This window comes from Lipotes vexillifer, unplaced genomic scaffold (assembly GCF_000442215.2).
Source record: "Lipotes vexillifer unplaced genomic scaffold, Lipotes_vexillifer_v1.1 scaffold345, whole genome shotgun sequence".
In the NCBI taxonomy this organism is placed as follows: Eukaryota; Metazoa; Chordata; class Mammalia; order Artiodactyla; family Lipotidae; genus Lipotes; species Lipotes vexillifer.
Genome location: NW_006789243.1, coordinates 723,161 through 724,577, shown reverse-complemented (window position 1 = coordinate 724,577; position 1,417 = coordinate 723,161). Strand labels below are relative to the sequence as shown.

General features: G+C 32.2%; 1 protein-coding gene across 1 annotated transcript in view; it reads right to left on the bottom strand.

Moving 5' to 3' along the window:
- Positions 1–1,343: 1,343 nt before the first annotated feature.
- PWWP3B (PWWP domain containing 3B) overlaps positions 1,344–1,417 on the bottom strand; it is a 2,167-nt gene continuing 2,093 nt past the window's right edge. The window contains exon 2 of the mRNA XM_007462430.1: positions 1,344–1,417. Coding sequence (XP_007462492.1) covers positions 1,344–1,417 — 74 coding nt within the window.

Genomic DNA, 1,417 nt, shown 5'->3' with positions numbered 1-1,417 from the left:
GGCAGACAGGTTCATGTGGAGCCCTTAGCATTTATTTTTACATCAAACTTCTAAAATAAAATAGCTCTCTTAATATTTATTCTCACTAAAGTCTAGTTTCAAGTTAGAATAAACAGTTCATTGGCTTCAGGCTTTAACTTTCAATTGTGTATTTTTAAACACATTGGGATAATTGTCATATTTTGCCAAATAGAGACTTTTTCTGTGACCCATTTCCAAATTCACAGACTTTGGTCCATGTAACTCTTTCTAGTAGTGTGGAATGATTTACCAGTTGGAATTTGTATTATTGAAAGCAACTGGAACTACTGCATGAATAAGCCAGGTGATAAAAATTGCTTGGTTTGAAACAAGTGACTATGTATTTGTAGATACAAGACTCAGAACAAAGTGCTTGCATTTTCTACAGTTTGTATCAAACCAGATGGGCTCTTAAGCAGTCAGTCTGGACTCATACATCTAGAGTAGCCAGACCATGAATACAATGATTCTAGCTGCCTTCCACATGTGGTCAGAAGGCTATATTAAGATACAGCCAATGTTAGTTATGAAGACAGCCGAAAGCCTGTCTGTTTTAAGAAACCATTCAGCTATTGAATAATAGACACTCCCATACATGGAATTTCAGGGAAGTGTAGAATGGACAATCTTGTTCAAGGCTGCCAAAATTATTTTCTGCATGCTGAGATGTTATTCACACACACAAAGACTGCATGCTAGTAATTCATTAACTTTATTTTTGAATTCCACATTGTTTTCTTGCAAAAGCAATTGTAGTTAGTTATAATATATAGCAAAGCATCTCTATCTTTGGTTCTATATCTCAGAGATATTTTTTTTTCCAAAAATAAATAAGCATGGCAAGAAAAATAATTCAGCTATCTTAAGAGAAAACCTAATATTTTATAAAAATTAAGCAAAAATATATAATTGTTGCTTTTTAACTTTTTTCTAATTATCTTGCTTAATATCTAATACCAGTGCAACTTTAAAGTTAAAATGATTGTGCACACTGTATTTAACTATACAGCATAGACACAAAAATGTCAAAAAACAAAATAGCACTTTCCCTTATAAATCATTTAGGAATTATGCATTCTAAAAATGTATGGGAAAGTAGAACTGCTGAAATATGTTAATAATTTGACTTTGAAGAAGCACAGGAAAAGGAAATGAAGATGTAGGAATAGTCCTAGATCCTAGAGATTTCAAAGAAAAAGTGAACTCATCACCCAAAGTCTCCCATTTCTGGAAAATATTTATATGTTAGAATCATTCAGAGATTTTTTTTAAAAACTAGTATCTATGGAAGTTCCCTGTTATGGTTTGGACTCTCAGAAGATTTAAGGAGCTTCATTGGTTAATGGTTTCCGTCTCTTTTCGAATATGATTTTTGCATCAAATAATTCTCTTTCCC